The sequence below is a fragment of the Echinops telfairi genome, unplaced genomic scaffold (assembly GCF_000313985.2).
Source record: "Echinops telfairi isolate 266 unplaced genomic scaffold, ASM31398v2 ScPeMD7_7439;HRSCAF=8477, whole genome shotgun sequence".
Taxonomy (NCBI): Eukaryota; Metazoa; Chordata; class Mammalia; order Afrosoricida; family Tenrecidae; genus Echinops; species Echinops telfairi.
In genome coordinates, this window is record NW_022111339.1 from 964,011 (window position 1) to 982,735 (window position 18,725).

General features: G+C 44.6%; 2 protein-coding genes across 6 annotated transcripts in view; one reads left to right on the forward strand and one right to left on the reverse strand.

The window, feature by feature from the left end:
* NOL7 (nucleolar protein 7) overlaps positions 1–1,319 on the forward strand; it is a 4,685-nt gene extending 3,366 nt beyond the window's left edge. Inside the window, exons 8-9 of one of the 3 annotated variants that reach the window (XM_045298691.1) lie at positions 238–362; positions 533–1,319. In XM_045298691.1, the coding sequence (XP_045154626.1) occupies positions 238–323 (86 nt within the window). In that variant the 3' untranslated portion in view covers positions 324–362; positions 533–1,319. Of the gene's footprint in view, positions 1–237 lie in introns of all 3 variants that reach the window. The other 2 variants (XM_045298692.1, XM_004715297.2) reach the window with 2 other exon arrangements.
* The window catches only part of RANBP9 (RAN binding protein 9), an 84,894-nt gene continuing 67,322 nt past the window's right edge, over positions 1,154–18,725 (reverse strand). For all 3 annotated transcript variants that reach the window (XM_004715287.2, XM_045298690.1, XM_045298689.1), the window contains exons 7-14: positions 17,739–17,851; positions 16,611–16,719; positions 15,788–15,978; positions 14,118–14,259; positions 10,550–10,671; positions 8,882–9,033; positions 5,685–5,796; positions 1,154–2,147 (exon numbers count right to left, since the gene is read on the reverse strand). In XM_004715287.2, the coding sequence (XP_004715344.1) occupies positions 2,017–2,147; positions 5,685–5,796; positions 8,882–9,033; positions 10,550–10,671; positions 14,118–14,259; positions 15,788–15,978; positions 16,611–16,719; positions 17,739–17,851 (1,072 nt within the window). In that variant the 3' untranslated portion in view covers positions 1,154–2,016. The remainder of the gene's footprint in view (positions 2,148–5,684; positions 5,797–8,881; positions 9,034–10,549; positions 10,672–14,117; positions 14,260–15,787; positions 15,979–16,610; positions 16,720–17,738; positions 17,852–18,725) is intronic.

An 18,725-nucleotide genomic window follows, 5' to 3' on the forward strand; every position in this document is an offset into this window, starting at 1 on the left:
ATCTCTTATGGAAATCGTCAAATCCTCAGATAATTAGGAAGGGTTATATTTTTCCTTGTTAAAAGTTGCTTCCGAAAAGCAGGTGGGTGTGGCATAGATGCAGAGTGGAATGCTGGGGGCCCGGGTTTTTAGCCTTGGCATGGAGAAGTCTAGGGAATCAGCAGACATGTTGGAATTATGTGTTTCCCGGGACGTTTCGCGTATGTGGCTGATGTTTACTGTATACAACTGTTTTAGGAGCCCAGAAAAAACAAAATGCCCAGAGGTTCAAAAGGCGCTGGATGTTCAGAAAGAAGGCGGCATCTGGGAAAGATCGGAGCTAACAATCAGTACTTTCTGGTGTCTACAATTTAATTTTTGAGGTTTGTTTTGCTTTTTTTTTTTACCTACTAAACCATAATTCATTTTAAGACGTTATGGGGAAGTTCTTATCCACATTTCATCTTTCTGGAGAACAATCATGTCTTGAAGCCTTTGAGGGCCCCAAAGAAAAGGCTGCTCAAAAGGAATTGTTTTTCCCTTAACCATCCAGAGGAATACAAGCAGTACACGCCAGGACCGGCACTCCTCTGCGGCTGCCTTGCTACCCCCCCCCTCCCCAATAAAAAAAGAGGACAAGCTGGCTGTCTAAGAAGTCTTCCAACTGAGCCGATATGGCCTCTGAGGAGAATTTGCTCCTCAGACTGCTGTGTTGCGTCACTGGGACTTCCATCCACTGGGACGTCGCTTCCTTCCATCAGGTCAGCTGACTCGCAGTGACCCTCTAGGACAGTCCTCATCTGTCTCCACTGTACGGGCGAGCGTTCCAGCCGCAGTCCAACCTGTCACCCCCACGCCAGCTTTACGGGGCACTGGGAACGAGGACCGAAGCACAGATCGCTGCTTTGAGAAGGCTCGAACACCGAAGGACAGTCATCAAGTTGAACGGCTTCGTTTGATTTTGGTCAGTTTACACGACTGGTAATAAACAAGGAAGTGATGACCTTGTCTTTGTTTCTCCCGTTGTGGACTTGAGCTTATCGTCCAACAGCAGTAAAGCGAGGTCAGTCTTGGGATGCAGAGCCCAGATGATGGAGCACCATCAGCTTTAGTGGTCCTTTATGTTTCTAGGACGTGTGCAAGACCTAGCGTATAAACTCAATTGACAGTAGACTCTGTAGAAGTAAATTTTTAATGGCTGGTTAATTATATCACTACATTTTTATTGCAATATAGTACTCATTTAAGCACTTAAAAATGGAAGGTGTACAAAGATTAAATTAAGACACGGTAAATTGACTAAATATTTGGTTTTTATATAAATAAAGGTCATAACCACACTGTTGACATGTAATACTGTTATAATACAACAGTTAAACTTGTGAGTCTACAACAGAAACGGTCTGTAGTTAAACAGGAAACAAAGTTGAAAAAGACCATGTTAAAACAAAACTACCGGGACTAACAGGTCGGGATTGTAAGTAGCAACAAACATATTCACTCAGCTCCTGAGTATTTCAAGTTTTACAGTACACATTAAAAATGATTTCTTCCATCAACACTATAAATTCAAACTGTCGGATGTTTATGCATTTTGCAAGTTACACTGATTGGATGCTTATATGGGAGTGGGGGGTCGGAACATCTCCCAATTTGAAGTTTACATCACCCACATGCTAACACAAACACAACCTGTTCCGCTTCCTTACCCCGTCTCCCCTCCCCCAAAGAAGGCAGGACTTTTTGGTTTCTTTTAGGTAATTGTTTTAAAGGATTTGTAATGATCAATTTGAACGTCTGAAATTCAGTAATATTAAACTCTTAGATAACTAAGAGGTTAAAGATGGAAAATAATTTCTCCTAACACTAAGTTAGAAAATCATTTGCATCATGCTGTAAACTAGGAAGCAATGTAAAGCGACAAAAACCTGTCCCCAGTACATAATTAAAAAATCTAAATTTCAAATCAGCAGAGCTGGTCTACTTCCATGTTGACTATATGCCACAATATACGTGTGAGCTCTTGTAACTGCATAGCTAATGTAGGTAGTCTTCCACTGTGGCAAAGGCACAGGCTCCGATGCCGGATCGTGCCATCAGTCCTAGGCATTGTGTGGCCTGGCCCATTGCTAGGGCGAGTGGAGGTTGCTTTGGCAGATTGTGGGTTTCTGAGGAGAAAAGGTGGGAAAATAGACATTAGCAAGGCATTCTGTAATACTCCACACTCCAACAAAACTTTCTGACATGACTGCTGGTAATGATAAGAGCTTTCACTAGTGGCCCGAGGCGTGCGCCAGTTTTCTGATTCCTGTGACGGCAAAACCACTCAGTAATTTTGGAGGAATTAACTTTTATTTCAAACATTCCCAAAAAAAATAGGTGGTAAACCTGAGGCCTTTGGAACTTTACATATCACGTTTCCTTTGAGTACTAAGCCCTGTACAAATAAATTAGCCAAAGTTTGCTCTCAGAGATTACAAAATCAACTGTTGATAACGTTACAGAAATGGCTCATTTCTACGAATATAATGTGTGAGCTCTCATGGCGTGGTTACTAATCAGTCCGTCGCTGGCGAGACTCCATGGTTTATTTCCACTCCTGCTTCACAGTGACTATAGGAGGGAGCTCTCAAAGGTTCTACGACAAAAACGAAAGTTTTCCATGAACTGTTTGAAGCCCCCTTGTATGGTGGTGGGAGGAAGAAAGATACCAGATGGAATTGAAGGGATGAAGTTCTGAGAAAATACGGAAATGCGAAATGGTATGGCAAGATACATGCTGAATTTTGACTTTCTTACCTATTTGATAAGCAGGTCTGACTTTTTAAATTCAGCCTAACTTGAATCAACGGTTTTAATTTTTGACCAAAAAGTATGAAGATTCCTAAGGACATAACCTTGTCCTTAAGGACAAACCGAAAACCAAACTCAAGGCCAGCAAGCCCATTCTGACTCAGTACAGGATAGAACTACTGTGGGTTTCTGAGATCGCAACTCTCCACTTCCTCCTTGGGAGGCCAACCACTGCGCCACTGGGTCTCCTTCAAAGGCAGCCAGAGGGTCTGTAATTTTTTGCCATTTTATTTTGGCAAGACAGACCTCTGGTTATAACCATTTGTGCTGAAATGAGTTCTTTTGTGGCCTTTTCTCGTTTCTTTGGAAAAAGACGCACACCCTCCCCGCACCCCCAAATCCTGAGAAATTACCTTTGTACTACTTTTCAGCTCCTGCGACCTTGTTACTTTTGTCTAGGTGGGCTGGCATTTCCTGGGGAGCCTGTAAACAAGTTGGTCTGATACTGGACTGCAGCCTGCTCTGCAATTGGGATGCACCTTGCAGGGACTGCTCAACAGACTATGCTAGTGAGGTGAGCTGTAACCCAGCCCATTATACAAATAAGTGTCCTACTGAGAGGGGATTGGTCAGTTCATGGCCCTGGTTGGGCATGCCATCACTCACTTGAAATAGACAAGGAGCTTGTCTATTTAAGCAACCAACTCCACAGAAGTACTGAGAGGAGACCTTCCTGAAAAAGCTGTAAAATAGGCCAGGCTTAGCACTGAAGATAGCAGCAACAGAGCGCAGAGCCAAGAGGCCCATTCAGAGGGGACCAAGAAGAGCCCGAGAGCTGTCCTACACCGAAAAAAAGACTGTCTACAAGCTTCCTGACCCTGATTCCTGAGTTGTAGTCTGTTGGTCCTGACATGGAGTTACATATGCCCTATTCCCTAATAACTCTAAGCCCAGTCTTAACCCTCAGTTTGCCTGTGAGTTGTGCCTGGCCATTGCAATGGATTACCAAATCCGGAAAAGCGTAGTGTGCGGTGGTATGAAAGAATGGAGGGGTGTCTGGCCCCCACTTCACAGGGCCTGCCTGGTTGATGGCAATCCAGGTCATTATTCTCCCCAAAGTCAGGTTCCGATGGTGGTACTGTTGCTAGTACTACTCACGCTTTATTTTTACACTGCCTTTAAGACATCGGACAATATGTGAATACACACATATGCCAGGTAACGGAATAAACCCAAAGTTACATATAAGCAACTGTCATAACGGAATCTGTTTAACAGCACAGCATGTAAGAACACACATACCTTGCATAATGGTCCTAAGCAATTTAAGAAACTCTTGAAATGAACCTAAGAAATCAAAAACTGTAGAAAGCCTTGACACCCTCGGAATTAGACCTTTACCACTCCTGGGTTTCAGAAGGGCAGGCACCAGAGCTCCCTTCACGCTCCTTCCTCGCTAGGCAGTCTGTATTACTCTCCTCTCATGTCCAGTCGTGGTAGCGCTCCAATTCTCCTGAATTAGTCTGAAACCCTCCGAGTTCAAGAGACTCTTGAAAGGCAGTATAACCCCCAATCTCGCGGGAACTCACATTTTACCTGGGAAATGGATTCTAGTCAGATGAAAAGTCACCCCTATCTAAGTTACCTGTGAAAGCCCCAATTGCCTAGAAATTAGATAGTTGCAGAGTTACATAAAGACACGGAAACGAACCAACGGGGCAGAGAATTTTTTAAACTCTCCTTTCTGGCTGCCTTGGGCTACGTGCCCCCAGTCAGCTGGTGCCAGTCATGCTTCATTAATGCACCACATCACTGGACAGGAGATTTTCACTGTTGTGGGTGAAAAATAACAGACTGCAAGGAGGTGGTGTATTAAAAAAGTTGCCCTCTTCCTCGCCCACATTTATAGTTCAAAGAACAGAGCTGGATTTATTCAAATGCAAACCCAGTTTGACCTCAACAGTTCTCCGGTCAGCTGACGTCCTGTGGGAGCTGTGGTGCTGGGTGGGCTCGAGCCCTGTCTTAGGCAGCAATGGCGGGACAAGGAGAGGAAGGTCCCGAGGAGAGGGCTGAATGACACTGCAGATGCACAAGCTCCATTCCCCTTCACTGTACCGCCTCCTGACCGCTTCCTGGTACGTGTACCCTCTAGCTCCGCCCAACCACCAACTGGAACCAGGGTTGCACCAATGAATGCCCTCTATGCCTCTATGGCAGCTGGACAGCGGGTTCCCATGAATCCTCTACCAAGAACTCTTCCATGCTGCCCAGATTCATACTCCCTGCTCCCCTGGGCTCTCACGATCACAGGTTACCCCTTTGACACAGCCTCTGTACAACTTTATTTCAGTCCCTCTACTGGCTCGTCTAAATCCTCCCCAAACAGCCAGCCCCTGAACACAGACAAGTGAAAAGCCCCAGGCTTTCGTTTTCTGCTCTCACCCACTTGCCCCTTGCACACCCTCCTCTCCCAAACCCGAGTCAGAGGGTCTAGCCAGAGTGAGCAGTGACAAGGCCCCCTCCTGGTTCCCAGCGCAGAACCATGGGCTTAAAATGCTTTACTAAAGTGGGGAGGCAAGGGGAAGTGGTGCCCTGCGCCAGGTAATATTTAGGCCCCTTTTAAATACAAGGGCCAGGAAAAGCCCCCTTCCTCAGTGAGAGGCAGGAGACTTCCACAGCTGTCAAAAATGCAGAAACACTGACATCTCTCTATTTTCCATGCTCCCTAAGCCGAACCCGAGTCATCTGATTTTATTCCATGTGAATCCACAATGTAGAACGGAAATGAAGGAGGGGCAGGTCATGTATATTTTATATCCATATGATTTTACCAAAACATAAATGTGAGCCCCAACAGCCCATTGAAAAACAGCCCCAGGCTGTGTGGAAGTGAGGCTGGCTGGGTGACTTACCCAATATTGCACTGTTGAGAGCGGAGCACACAGGTTCCCTCTGGATCGGATCCAGCTGAGTGCCGACGGGGCTGTTCCACGGGTCTGAGTAAGCTAGCAAACTGAAGGCGTCCTGTTGGGGAGACAGTGGTTTTCAGTCCAAACCGCTCAAACAGAACGGGGTTCAAGGGATCACTCCAAGGCACTAGCCTCCTATCATCTTTACAGTGATCCCTTCAAGGTCACTGACAACTCTTTCTTCCCATGAGTCTCCTCGTCTCTGACTCCTTTTAAGTCCAAGTGCTGCCACTAAGTAACTGTGTGGCCTTTGGCAAGTAGTCACCTCAAAATGTCGATGCCCTGGTTGGTTTGGTGGGGGCTGAGTGGTCCTGCTTCACCGTGAAGTGCAAGGCCTGAAATGAGGCTAGCGCTGTGCAGTCAACCACGTCTTACTGACCTGCCAAAGGTCAAGATCTCAATGCAAGATAGGACAGTGGTACTGAATTATCATGGCACTCCCAAAACTATCTCTGGATCTTCCCCTGGCTCATTTAGCAAATGGCATACAACAAAGGCATACAGGTACAAAGAATGCAGGTATGAAAGAATGCACATGAGAATTCTATTAGAGTGCCCGTGCCTCTTAGGCAAACCTATCTGGCTCCTCATCTCATAGAGCTGACAACTTCAGTCATGTCGGACTTCTCAATGACTTGGCAAGTTCTCTGAAGCTGAACAGGATTTACCATACACTCACTCCTCACACTCATGTACAGGATCAAGAGGCAGTTGTGTGAACAGAACAAGGGAATGATGCATGGTTTCTTATCAGCAAAGTTGTGCGTCCGGGCTGTATCCTCTCACCATGCTCGTTCAGTCTGTATGCTGAGCAGACCATCAGAGAAGCTGCTTATATAAAGGAGCATGTGGCATCAGGACTGCACAGCTCCACCTTCAAATGCAGATGACACAACCTTGCTTGTTGGAAGGGAGGAGGGCTTGAAGCACATACTGATGAAGAGATCAAGGATTTCAGCCTACAATCTCCAACCTTCAATTATACCTTAAAGAAAACCTAAATCCTCACAACTGAACCAAAAATAGAGAAAAGACTGAAGTTGTCAAGGATGTCATCTTGCGTTGATATACACTCGGTGTTCGAGGAGGCAGCCCTCAAGGGGCCAAAAGGCAGTGCAGTGGGTGAATCTGCTGCCTGAGAGGGTACACACACACACACACACTGCTGAAATTTATGCAAAGTCAACACCCATTTAAAAAACAAACACCTACAATCACATAGATAGAGCAATGAAGAATAAGAGGAAGGTGGTGGTTATTTGAAGCTTTTCAACTAAGGCAAACAACTTTTTTTCTTGTCTCATCTCCCTTAAATCCTGGCTTCTGTTTCAGCAGGCGGCTCAGTGACCCATCTTCACCCCATGTGGATCACGGTTAGTTTGAGGAAAGAGCAATATTAGTCAAATTACCAAGAAATTGTCTAGCATTTGGCATTGCCTTTGAAGAAGAGGAGCAGCAGCCGCCAAGGAAAGACGGGGACGCACATGTGAACTTAATTCAGAATGGAATCGGGACGATCTCTAGAAGAGGCCATGGGAGCTGTTTTCTGGGCTTCATGCAAATTCAAATACAAGACAGAAAACGGTGATGTACTGTGTATCTACGATTGCCAAAAGGGCACATCAGGAGCTGTGAGGTCGAAATGATTTCCGCAACAGCGCATCAGTGGTGCCTGCCTTCTTGTTCCCCCAGCTGTGCAGTGTGGACTCCGGAGCCGCCTGCCCTGTGACAGCGCCACAGTCCGGCACAGCGCACGTCAGGCTGGGAGCTATCGCCCAATTAAACAAAAGCTTGCCAGGGTCATCCATCCTTTTTACAGGGCATAAGTGTAAAAGAGGTGGTAGCCCCAGACCTAGCAATAGAGTAATTTCCTAAGTGGCTAACTTCAACCCCCTAAGAGAATGTGAAAACCGAGCCTAAACATCAAGTATCTTCTTAGCACCAAAAAAGGGTTTTACGAAGTTGGTGTGGTCATGAAAACTTCAACTCTGGGAAAATGAGTTGCGCTTTTCAAACGATTACAATATTAATTAAATAAACACTCACTGAATACTGATCCGCTACACAGGAAGGGGCCTTGGTGGCTCAATGGTTAAGTGATCAGCTGCTAACCGAGAGGACGGCAGTTTGAATCCACCCACGGTGGTTCCACGGGATAAAGGACCGGTGCTCTGCTCCTATAACATGCAGCCCAGGAAACCTGACGGGGCGGCTCTACTCTGATGCTCTTCACGGGACCACTTTGTCGGAATCGCCCTGAGGTTTGAGACAGCAACCTGCTCAGCACAGCAGGGTCTTCCCGACCTCCCTGTAGGCCAGCACTCAGGTCAGACCGTGTGGGTGGCAGGATTCTGTTGCCCTTTCCTGCCACACCCCAGGATCAGTCTCAGGGCCACTAGATGCAGCTCCCCTTTGCTGTTTTTCTCGTCTTTCAACAAAACAATCTGGAGAAAGTGTTTTAAAAAATTATCCTTGAGCTCAATCTAATGCCTGGGTAAAAAAAAAAATGACAGCCCAGTATTTCATGTTTCCTGGGTTGGTGAGTAGGGAAAACAGCAGAGTGAAAGGAGCCACCGTGCCCCCATGTCTCACTACAGTGTTCCCTTAGAGGGATCTTCAACGGATGCACCGAGATTCGGACAAACTGACTCAACTGTTTAAACCTTCTCCATCTTAGAATTACGGCTATCAATCCAGAACAGACGTGAAAACATATGGAACTATTGTGTCTGTAAGAGATGGCCAATCCCTACCCAGATGAAAACCATGTACATACATGACTTCTATTTGTTGCAGCGCTCAACAGCACTTCACAGAATAATACAAATATCTAACATGTACCGTTGTATGGGGGGAAATTCTTGTTTTCGTTTACTTTGCCAAATTTACAGCAGAAACAACAGAGCTAAGGATTCACAAAGTTCACAAAGGCTCATGAATGGAGGCCTGAGACATCCTGTGTGTGTCTTTGTGACCCGAAGGGCCATGCTCTCTCTCCCCAGAAGGTCCCAGCTGCATCACCAGCCCTCTCACCTGGGTCCTAGACCGGGTCACCCTGGTGCGCGTTCCCAACGCAAGCTGTTGAGTAGTGTCCCGCTTCTTTGACATGCTGATTACTGTTTAAGGGAAAACGAATTTACCTTCAGCATTTTTTTATTTGCTGTGTTCTTGCCGCACTCGCGCCTTAGTTGCTCGCTCATGGCTTGTAGCTCTCTTCCGAAGTGGATCATTCTCTCTATGGCCGCTTGGCTTCCTCCACACAGCTGGCGTCTCAGCTGGCTCGAATCGACCTCTGTGAGCAGAGCGAACACGGCTTTACTGCGGTGCCGAGGGCACGGTGAAGAAGCAACGCACACGGCTGGAGACAGGCTGCACATTTAGTTTGGAACTACTCCTGAGTCTTTCACCTACATTGCTGATTAATCTGCAGCTTTCGAGTGAAAAACGTATTCTTTTGTCTCAAGAGTGTAGGGACCCAGGACTAGCACACAGATGAGAGTCAAGTGAGAGCACTTCGGTGTCGGGAGGGACGGACAGACAGACGGACGACCCAGTATTATCGGGAGGCATGTTATGGAAGGGTCGTCATCGTTCTCCAAGGCTACATTAAGAAGCATTTAAAGGGGGGCAGGGGTGTTAGTGACTGAGTTTTCAACTACTTTAATGGATGTAGAACAGAGATGGAATAAGAGTAAAATAATTCTGGAGAGCTAACAATGGCTAAATGACTGACATTATACTAATTAAAAGGTCTAATTATACAACCTTTTTTTGCTTTGACAGACAGCATTCACTGATCAACAATGTAACCAGAAAAATCAAATCACTGAAGGCCATGATATTAGACACTTAGTATGTGCTATTCGCTTTTTACAGATTAACTAATTTTCTCTTCACAGACAAGGTAGCTGTCATATCCATTTACAGATGGGGAAACTGAGGCACGGAGCAATGAAGGAACTTGCCAAAGTCACGTGGCTAGTAAGTGGCAGAGCCTGAATTCAAACCTAGGAATTCTGGTGCTAGAACACTTGGGCTTCAACTCTGCTTCCAGAGTGAAACTAGATGCATTTTCAAATCAAATGTGTGGTCTGAAAAAAGTGAGTTATGCATTGGACACATATCCCTGAACAAGGTGGTGATATAACAAACAATGAAAAGCAGTTTCTTATACTCAAAAAAGCTTCATATATTTTAACCACAATATAACAAATAATGCTGTCATGACATTCTGACCAATACACGTTCGGTAGTTTAACTTCATGCTATAAAATTTACAATATAATTTGTCAGTAAAATAAAACTACGCATGCTATTATAACTGAGTCACACAATGTGTCAGATGTGTGCTATACACTATATAATGTATTCTGCATAGTCACACATGTTCACATTAATTGGTCTTTCCCATTAGAAGGCTTTGTTTGATTAGAATCTGAGAAACCAATTCTGTCCATTTGTACTTACTGGCTACATTGAAAGGTGAGTACAATCTTTTCCTATGTCCGGGCTTTAAAAGTCCTAGAAGCTCAGCACCATTAAGTCAGGACTGTTGACCCTGAGCAGACAGGTCGGCAGAGACAACTGCCTGGCATTTGGTTACAGGAGGTCCAGAGCACTAACTCCCTGCTCTCTCTGCCCACTGTCTCAAAGCAACATTTAAAGGAAACGAAACATATTAATGTCAATCCCACGGCACAAACATCTTTGTATTTGGCTTTCGCTCATCATCTGTGACTCATTACAAGTAAAGTCATAACCCTGTAGCCATCGTTTTTATTAGAAACGCAAGAAATATCACTGCAGACCCATTTCAGTGTCACAATCTTCCATTTCGTGGTCATGCTTTGAGCTGCCGTTTAGGAAACCATTGGACGATGCTTCTCCAACCCCATTGGAGTAGTGATCTGTTTCCATGTCTACATCATTACTGAAAATGACAAACAAACCCAATTTTAGAAATATCATACTTGCAACGTAGTTTAAAATTACCATTACCCAACTGCATAACCTACTTATAAAATGGCTTCAGAAGGCATTAGCAATCTGCAAAAAAGTATATTTCATTAAGTATCAAATATATTAAAATCAAGTAGGTAGATGCCTTCTGGCAAATTTGTACCCTTTGAGATCAGGGAGGGGAAAAGTTCATGTGCTAAAACGTAGACGTTTATGTATCTTTACACCCACAGAAGTCCTGCGCCATCAGATGAGCACATTATTCTGTTCTCCCGTCACCTGCTGCTTGTCCAGTCAACCCACTTCTACACTACTCTTCCTTTAACAGTCATAACACTCTGATCTTTATCATATATATTTTTCCCCAAAGTAAACAATGATTTGAAAACCAAGGGTCTAACTACGTAGTCTCATCTTCTTACACACCTTATAATACGTGACAATTTCTCCCACACAGGCTCCTTTTAAGCTAAAGCTTCAACATAGTTTTTGCTGGGTTGTAATTTCACAAATGCTGTTCGGGGTACTTAGAATACTGGAGAGTCTCATTCACTCCACATTTACGGAATAAACGTCTATGTGACGTTATCCATAGATAACTTGTCAACGCATATCCACCACATCTAGCCACACTCTAGAAAAGGCAAAACACCACCAAACAGAACACTCTACCTATCAAAAGCATGCTTATTTTAACACAGAGTCTTAAGATCACAAAATTTAACCACCTTAAAAAAACATGAAACCTTTCCACAACTCAATGCCCTATTTAGGGGCAGTCATTCAATCAACACAAATTTCAGAGCCTCTGGGCATGCTCCAGGTAAGGTGACCGCTCCAGCAGCTGCGGCCTATCTAAGGAAGCCACTGCCTTACAGAGCCCGCCGTGCTGACCAGAGTGAAGCACAGCAGCCACACGACGAATGTACGCTGTGGACCGTCTGGTGAGGCTGGGGGCCAGGAAACACAGTGACAGCTGACTGGAGTCACACAGACTGAGCGGAGCTGGGATGGCGGTGAGGGAGGGCGGCAACAAGAGCAGTTCAGGCGGGAGGCTTAGTGGGAAAAACACTCCGCTCAGAAAGCCCAGGAACTACAAGTCTCAGCCCTACAACTTATATGGTACTAACCCGTTTTTAAAAATCACTTACTTTGATATTCAGTTCTCCATCTGCAAAATGGTTTTCCCATAGTTAAGATAACCTTTATCTGCTTCATAATCTTGTTGTAAAGAAAGCCATTATGAAATAGAAACTGTACTGTTTAAAGGGTTATATGACTTCACCTCAACGCTTACCCGCTCCCCTCCCTCCTTTCTCCTTGGGTGCAGAAAGGAGGGTGTTGCCTAACCGACCTCTTCCGCTTCCTTCAACCCAAGTCTCTTAGGCAACTTCCTACCGCAGGTATGGAAGGTGAGAAACCCCCCGAACAGCAGCAATCCAACCTCAAGCACAGGCAGGGCGCTCTATCAACAAGGAAGCATTAGTACCAGAATGTTCCATACATAATTTCCATTACAATATTCTCATCTTCCAATAAGTCGTCCTTAGAAAGTTTCCTGACCTCCTCAGCGAGAGACTTCTTTTTTATTATTCATCACGTTACTGGGGGCTCGTACTACTCTAATCACAGTCCATACATGCATCCATTGTGTCAAGCGCATTTGTACATATGTTGCCGTCATCATTTTCAAAACATTTTCTTTCTACTTAAGCCCTTGGTATCAGACTCCTCATTTTTTCCCCTCCCTCTCCCACCCTTCCTCCTTCTTGAACCCTTAATAATTGACACTTGAACCCTTGAACCTTGACACTCAGCGGGCAGTTCTAGACAGTCATTTGAGTTGGCAACGACTCAGGTGGTATGAGGTTGAGTTTTCACCAGAATCAGGTTCCCGTCAAGAGTCCGTGATAAGGCTTCTCTCTACCTTTTCATCTTTCAGTGAGCTCCACTCCTTCCATATGAAAGTTTTGTAGTGACTACAACATTCCCACAAAATCCAGTTTCACCAACTAGTTTGATTCAGGAAAAAAGCGCCAAGTTGATAAATCTATCCGTGATCTTTATGAACATAACCAAAGTTATTTCACTAGAACCAAATGGGGCTCTGATGTAAAACCTGTGGGCTCATTCATAAAGATTTGCTTGTGTACATGATATACCCACTCCATGACTATCAACTGCCTTGTTATCCAACATCTCACATTTCTGACGGCTGTAAAAAAACATCAAGTCTCCTTTCTGGAGGGTTTGCACCCTTGGCAGTCATGCACACCCATGCACGAGGTGAGAGTAATGCTGGCTCTGCTGGGTGGCTGGGCCCCAAGTCTCAGTGGTTTGGCCGTTGTGTGACGATGGAACTTGGCAGTTGCGAAATACAGTCATCTGAGAGTTAGAAAACAAACGCAGGGCCGCTCTCCATTCTGTGATCTGGTACAGCCAAGCCTCCAAGTCGCAAAACACCCATTTCCACAGAACGATCGGGTCTTTGGTGCCCAAGCATGCTGATCAGTGAGAAATGGATATTCTCAACTCAGTCACACTCCATGAATTCATAACTATTAAGCCCCGAGCATGACAAAGATGGCAGAATATTGAGCTAGTTGCTACCACTCTTAACGCTGTTTGAAGTCAGACACTATGTCGTTGTCACCTCTGTATCTCAAATGCCTAACAGAATGTTTGGCACACAAGGGCTCCTCAAAATATGTTCACTTAGTGACTTACCCATCTGTGGTAGGCAAGCTACTTAAAGGTTGCCCCAAGAAGACCCTCACTAACGTGCTATCTGAAACTCGGAAGACACTGTGTTTACACTAAAAATCCTACACAGAGAGAAAAGGACAGTGTGCAAGTTACTTTATGAAGATTCCATCAGAGGCTGCCTATACCATGAGACTTCCCTAGGACACCTCACCCGTGGCATTCTGTAGTCAGTCACCTGTGTCTTGTGGGAGACTAGGCAGGGGCCCTGCAGTGGGAAGAGAAGGCGGCCTGAGGGGCTGCTAACTGCAAGGGTGGCAGATGAAACCCACCAGCTGCTCTGAGGGAAAAATTACTTCCTGCTCAGACCCAAAGAAGTTTCCCTTGACTTGTCAGGGCTGCTCTGAGTCGGAACTGACTCACCGGCAAGGGTAGAGGAAAGAGGGCCTACAGAGGCGAGGAGGAGGAAAGAGAAAGTCGGTGCATGCTGAGAGATAGAAAGGCTTTGGGAATTTCTTTTGTTTTTAAACACTTCATCCACATGTCACACAATTCATTAATTTGTCATATCAAGAAGATTTGCACAATCAAGAATTTATTTCTTACCCTGTTATTCTCTGAGGACTTGGGAATTCCCACTATAATTCCATTTCCTTCAAAACGGGAACAATAATGACAGTGGTTTACACAATGCAAATACTAGAAACCGCTTACCTGGGGAAGCTGCTAACTTGTGATCGTGACATGTTTATACTGTTCAGCTCTGGTACATTCAGGTTGGATGACTGGTGTTTACTGTGGCAGTATGACTGGTGTGCTTTATTTGATATTACACCATTACTACAACCTTCAAAACCTTGGGGGGGAAAAGGAGGGGGAATACCACATGAAAATAGAAGCAAACAATTATTGATTTGACTGGCAATAATGTCCATATTTTTTAAAATTCGAGGCTTGGATATTATATAGGAGCATCAATAAGACTACTTTGAAAGAATATTATTTGGGAACAAATTACTTATTTGGGAGCTGTAATTACCATCTTCTCTAACCTCTGCTGGAGGATTAACTACGGATCTCACAGTCAATCCCCGTGATGGCAATATTATCATCACTCCATTTTACAGTTGATTATACTGGGGCTCAAGGAATTTAAGAAATCTGTCCACGATCACACATCTACCAATGATTTATTTAATTAAAGCTAACTTTATTGCTCTTTATAGAAGAAATACAAGCTATCTTCAGGCAACAAGAGATACAGGTGTATCCTACAAACCATGAGGCTGAGAAGGGGAAGGGGTATAAATGAAAGAAGGCTGGTATTGCCATAGTGCAAAATGGAGAAGACCTTTTTAATGTTAAAGGTCCCTGCATTTTACTCAGACTTATAGAAGGTTATGAAAGGTCAGTAAGCAGAAGCTTATACTCCGATTTGAGGTTCTGTTTTTTTTTTTTAAATCACTCAGCATTAAGTGGGAGAGTGTTTGAAAGAGATCAGGAGCATGGAGAAGTGGCCGGTCTAGACGTCCAGGTAAGAAGCAGTGGTGGTCTTGGACGACACAGTGAGAAGAGAACTGAACCAAAAAGGAGTAGAGCCCACGTGCAGCCAGGCGATAGGCTGTGGATGTGTTCGTGTGAGGCTACAAGGCGACATTAACCCCAGGTTGTGTGGCTTTGGGCGAATGGCTGGCTGGGAATCACCACTAAGATGGGGAAGCATCAGGAAATCTCTCTTTATAGAAAGAGAAGGGGTTGTTTTGAGCAAGTGAAGTCGCAAGCGGCTGTACAACAGTGAAGACGGAGGGGGTGGCTAAGGAAAGAGAGTCCTCTGGAAGCCCGGGAGGGTGGTGTACGCTAAGAGACAGCAAAGCAGACTTCGTACAGCCTGACTGCCAAGCCCAAGGAAACTTTGTTGACTTCCGTTTTAGACAGTTAAGTGTAGATGAGATCCAACTCCAGACAAGCCTGAGACAGAACTGGAATAAATGTGCATGTGCGCGCGCGCACGTGTGTGTGTGTGTGTGTGTGTGTGTGAGAGAGAGAGAGAGAAAGAGAGAGAGAGAGAGACACACACTGGTAAGCTGCCCTGTTAGATTTGGTGATCGATGCCGTAAAATATCACCGCCAAACCACTTTCACATGCTCTGTGAAAACACAATTATCTCTTCAGTATCAAATATCTTTGAGTCCATTTCTAGCAACAACTCATTTTGACTGTGTGCGTTCATTCTGAACATCTTCAACTATTCTGTTCCCAGAAATAGCTGTTCCTTAAGACACTTCTTGTAACCGATAAGATTCTAGCTGTTTCTGTTTATCCTGGTTTAAAACTGTTAACAAGGGTGAAAATGTGAACATGGTATCAAAAGATGAAATCTCACCAGAAAAATGTGCAGTACTTCCTTTGCCTGATGCTAAACTGTGAATATTCATCCCATGGTTAGGGCTCATACTTGGACTATTAAAAGGTCGAGGGCTAACTGGGTAACTGTCTTGAGATTTGGGGCTTCGGCCTCCCAAACACCGCACTTCACTGTCTGTACCATTCACCATTTCTATAAACTGACGCACTCTGGAAGAGAAGAGAAACATTCGTGTAGACATAACTTTCAAATGGCTTCTTCATTTATTGAATAACTAACAGGTTTCCGAAACACTTATAAGTGTGTGCTTATCAAAAAGTCTACAAATAGTGAGCTAAACAAAAGTAAACATGGTTCCATATCTATCGCTATTGATCTAAATAAACTTAAAAGTTTCCCAGAGAAAAATGGGAGAATACAATGCAAAAGAGACTTAGCTCCTTAATCCAAAGATTTACTAGAGAAAATAAAGGGTTTACAGTAAGAAAATTAAAACGGGCTTAAATTTTTAGAGCTAAAAAGAATTCAAACAAAACATCTGTACGTAGATCAAATGGTGTCCAGGACACGATGCACTTGGTGTGTGAATGAGACGGCTTCCCCTCGAGTCCACAACAAAATGACTGACGAACATATGACAACGATGCTGTCTGCGTACAGTGCTCGACAAAGGTGTTTTATAACCTGTTACTCAATTACACGCGCTACATTACAAAAGCAAATGCAAGTATTTTGAAACACGGTAAAACAGAAATGACGGTACTAATAGGAAATGTATGTTGGCTCTACATACCTCCAATGATATATAATAAATTAGCATACTTTACATAAACAAACTCACTTTAATGTGAAAAGGAGATTAGGATTTCTTTCAAGTAAACTCGGGTATAACTGTTGTGTTGTTTCGATGGCTTCTCCCATTCTTCCTGCTAACACCAATTTCTGAATTCCTATTCAGAGAAACAAAGCAAAAAACAAAAAATAACTTTCTGTTTCTCCATGCCATTTCAGTGCGCTCTGCGGAAGTGTGTGGCGTGGAGTGATGCCCGGCAACAGGCCGCCCCGGTGCCGTGGTCCGAGCTGCGGCTCCTTCACGGTGGCGGCACTCTTCCCCGGCCCCTGGGTTCCCGCCCGGCCTCTCATCTTTCCTGCCCCAGCTTCTCTCTTGTGCAGTGGCTGCACTTTTGGTCTCCTGTGGTTGATGGATCCAAGGAGCAGATTCCTCATGGATGCTGTGTTCCCTCTCTGGGCCTGTCCATTGTTTGACCTCTGGGAAGGGGTTCAGTTCCAGGTTGGAAAGGGGGCTATGGGGCATAAGCTCAGCAGGTTCCACCAGGTTCTAACAGAGGAATGAGTCTGGTCATTTCTGTAATTTTGCATTTTGTCCTATACTCAGGCTCTTGCCCTGTGATTCTTCTTTACTATTTCCCACGTCTGTCTGCTCAGATCTTTCGTCCTGCTTGCTGCTCTTGGGCGCTTTCTGAGATTTAGGGTTGGCGTGCTGGTTAGGCTCTTCCTTCCTTGGTGAGGTGCGTTCACTGGATCAACTGGCCTCTGGACGCGGTTTTTGTCTAGGTCTGAAGCCTGCGCTTTCATTCCCACTTCATTCTGGGACTTTCTGGGTTGAACTTTACTTTTTATTGATTGACTAGTACTATTTATATGAAAGACCCACCCTGAGGGCTCAACAGCAGCGAATTTTCGGACGACTCACCGTGGAAGAGGTTATGGTGCTCACCAGGCCGTGTAGCTGTGCCGAGCGTTAGCTTAAAGAGCACACATGAGTACCAACCATCACGACTACCTTACATCCAGAAAGCAATTACAATTCAGAGATACTTACATTTCATGCACACGTTGCCTCTGCTACTTATTCAAAACGACTTTAATACTTAAAAATGTACAAGTCTGAAGGAGGCAAACTGGTACTCTGAAAACAAGGGTCAGCCACGCGTCACGCTGCGCTTACTTTGTCTATTCTTAATGGAAGCTAGTTCCTCGAGGACGGTCTGGTCTGTGGATCTGGCAAAGGCCTCTGCGGTGGCACAGTACCCATGGTGCACTAGATAGGACGAAACCATTCTTGAAAGAAAAAGAAGCACATCTTTCAGTCAAACAAACACAAGCCGCAGAGACACATATAACGCATGTGCTTTCTGGATCAACAAAATCCACCCACTGCTCAACAAGGCTTCAGAAGCCTCAACTTTAAAGTAACTCCACAATACCACTTTGTTGAGACAACTCTTCCTGAAACAAATGCTTCTAGAAAGCCAGGAGGATTAAATGGCCCTTTCTATGATTTCTGGCTCCCTATTTGTTTCCTATCATTATATTCAGTCTCACTAGCCACTGCTTCCATTTCATGCTAAACCATGAGCTATGCCAGTAAAATGCTATATCTTTGTGAAATAACTTCAAAGTAGATTCTTTGTATTTCTTTTTTTTAATCACTTTATTGAGGGCTCATACAACTCATCACAATCCACACATTCATACATTGTATTAATTATTTTATTTCATTGTCCAACTTTTTTTTTTTTAACACCAGCCAAATGAAAGGGAACCAAAGGTATGAACAGAAGAAACATGTAGATGAATCAGAGAAAGCCTCCCAGAGCACAGCCCTCAGGGAGTGATAACGCTGACCAGATGAAGAGACGGCCGCTATCCTAAGCCACGTGTGGTGTTACCCAGGAGGCCAGTCAGTCAGACATGATGACACGGGCTGAGACATCTAAGTAGCACCTCTAGCTCCACAGTACACGTGTTTTATGCCAACAAGTAGTCAAAACACAAACTATCACTCTGAAAAGATCTATAAAAGAATTCCAATATATCAAAGGATCCCACGCCCAAACCACTTGGCACTTCAAAGGATCCAAGGCACCTACAGTTACAAGACAATGGGAGGTAGTGTGGGAGGGAGGGAAGGAGGGAGAGTGTGTGTGTGTGT